The following is a 1863-nucleotide window of genomic DNA, read 5'->3' as shown; positions in this document are numbered from 1 at the left end:
GGAATGATCTTGTAAACTGTTCGTCCGAGGTAGGTAAAACCTTTTTAGGGTAAGTAGACAAGTTATGCAGATTTGCGGAATCAAGATCATTTTGCGCGCACGTGCTTGCAAGAGCGCGCACGTGCAACACTTGAAATAACCAATATAATAGATATAGTCGGAACTTTTCTATTTTTTGATAAAATGCTTTGAAACTCATAATGTAAGGATACATTAGTAGTATAGACAAGATGGCATGGTCAAAATAGCAAGATCTCACGCGCATGCACGTGCGCTTTGCTCTGATTGGCTGAAACTAAAGTCTCAATATCTTTCTTGTTTCTTGTCATAATCTTTTGAAATTTTGAACATGGTCCTACATTATGAAGATCTACAGCATGGTATATTAAAATTTTAATAAAAGCATGCGCATGCACACGTGCTGTAATCTGATTGGCTAAAACTTTAAATGGCTATATCTCCTTTGTTTTTTGACAAAATGCTTTGAAATTTAAAACATAGTCATGCATTACGATATCCTAAAATATGATATAGAAAATATTCATGAAATCACGCGCATGCACGTGTGCTGCAATCTGATTGGCTGAAACTTCAAATGGCTATAACTCTCTTGTTTTTCAACCAAACAGGATGAGATTTAGAACTTGGATAAATATAAGGGACTCCTACAAGAAGGTGTAGTCATTATGCACGTGCTTGCACGTGCGTGCACTTGAAATGAGTAAAATAAAAAATACACTCGAATGAGTGCATTTTTTAATACTTTTGGATTAAATGCTTTGATATCATTAAAATTTAAGATAGTGTACACAAGATAATATGGTCGTTACGCACATGAACACGCGTGCAATGCCTATTTTTTAAATATATTTTGTATTTTTCTTGGAAGACCTTGATTAAGTCTAAATTCCATAAAGTATTTCTTATTTAATAGAGATAACAGGGAATATGGCACCAAAAGGGAGTTGGGGAGCGTTTGGGGAACATCTGTAACGGTCCCCGTTACAATTAGCACTAGTTTTTAAGTTGTCTCGAAGCTAGTTGAGTTGTGAAGTTAGAGAGCTCAGTAGAGGACAGATAACTCTGGAACTCTTTAACAAGGTCACTGAGATAGGCAATATAATCATCAAATGTCTTCTCTTGGCTCTTTAATTTCTCCAGTAATGACTTCTCTATTTGGTTTAATTCTTCCATATTTTCTGAGAGTACTGTGTCCACCATGTTTTTGAGAGACTCGGCTTCAGCCTTCATGGATGTCCGTATGCTGTCCATGATCTGTTTAACTTCTGTGGTATCTTCCCGAACTTCTCTCTGTAAATCCTGTGATGTAGGAACAAAGTAGTTATGGATTTTAGAGAGCTCCTTTTGGCAAAGTTCAAATGTCTGTGTATATATAGTTTCTAAATCAATAAAATGATGCCCCCAGTGCTCTTGCATTGTTGAACACTTTGAACATATAGGAATGTTACATTCTTCACATAGAATATCCATTTCTTTGGTGGGGTGGATCTTGCATTTTATCACAGGGAGTTGTCGTCTACGTTGCTGATAAAGGACCACTTCATGATTCTTGTTTTCTGGAATCTTTAGATGTTGGTCTCTGCATTGTTCACACATCTGTTGATGACAGGAATTGCAGTAATTAAAATTCACAATTTCTCTCACAATCTTCAAAACCACACTCTAGAAAGTGTTGAGCAGTGCCTGGAATTTTTGATTTTGAAAGTGCCATCTGAAATAAAGATAGAGAAGCTCTTTACATAGGTATAGAAACTCAAATTATATAATTATCATTTTATGCTGCACTGTACGTAAACAATATTTAGTCTGACAAAACAGCTTTTTTTGTCCCCCGCTTTCGCG

At 36.0% G+C, this 1863-nt stretch overlaps 1 protein-coding gene across 1 annotated transcript; it reads right to left on the bottom strand.

Annotated features, from left to right (window-relative positions):
• Positions 1 to 1014: 1014 nt before the first annotated feature.
• LOC134241008 (tripartite motif-containing protein 6-like) lies at positions 1015 to 1617 on the bottom strand. Its single transcript, XM_062723101.1, has one exon. The coding sequence runs from the start codon at positions 1615 to 1617 to the stop codon at positions 1015 to 1017; it is 603 nt and encodes a 200-aa protein (XP_062579085.1).
• Between the last annotated feature and the right edge of the window lie 246 nt (positions 1618 to 1863).

This window comes from Saccostrea cucullata, unplaced genomic scaffold, assembly GCF_032062105.1.
Source record: "Saccostrea cucullata isolate Sc308-1 unplaced genomic scaffold, CSIRO_AGI_Scuc_v1 ctg9025, whole genome shotgun sequence".
Classification (NCBI taxonomy): Eukaryota; Metazoa; Mollusca; class Bivalvia; order Ostreida; family Ostreidae; genus Saccostrea; species Saccostrea cuccullata.
This window is presented reverse-complemented; position numbering and strand designations above follow the sequence as displayed.

What these genes read in the sequence shown, in the direction of transcription:
- LOC134241008 (XM_062723101.1), bottom strand. Translation starts at nt 1,617, where the DNA reads ATGTGTGAACAATGCAGAGACCAACATCTAAAGATTCCAGAAAACAAG.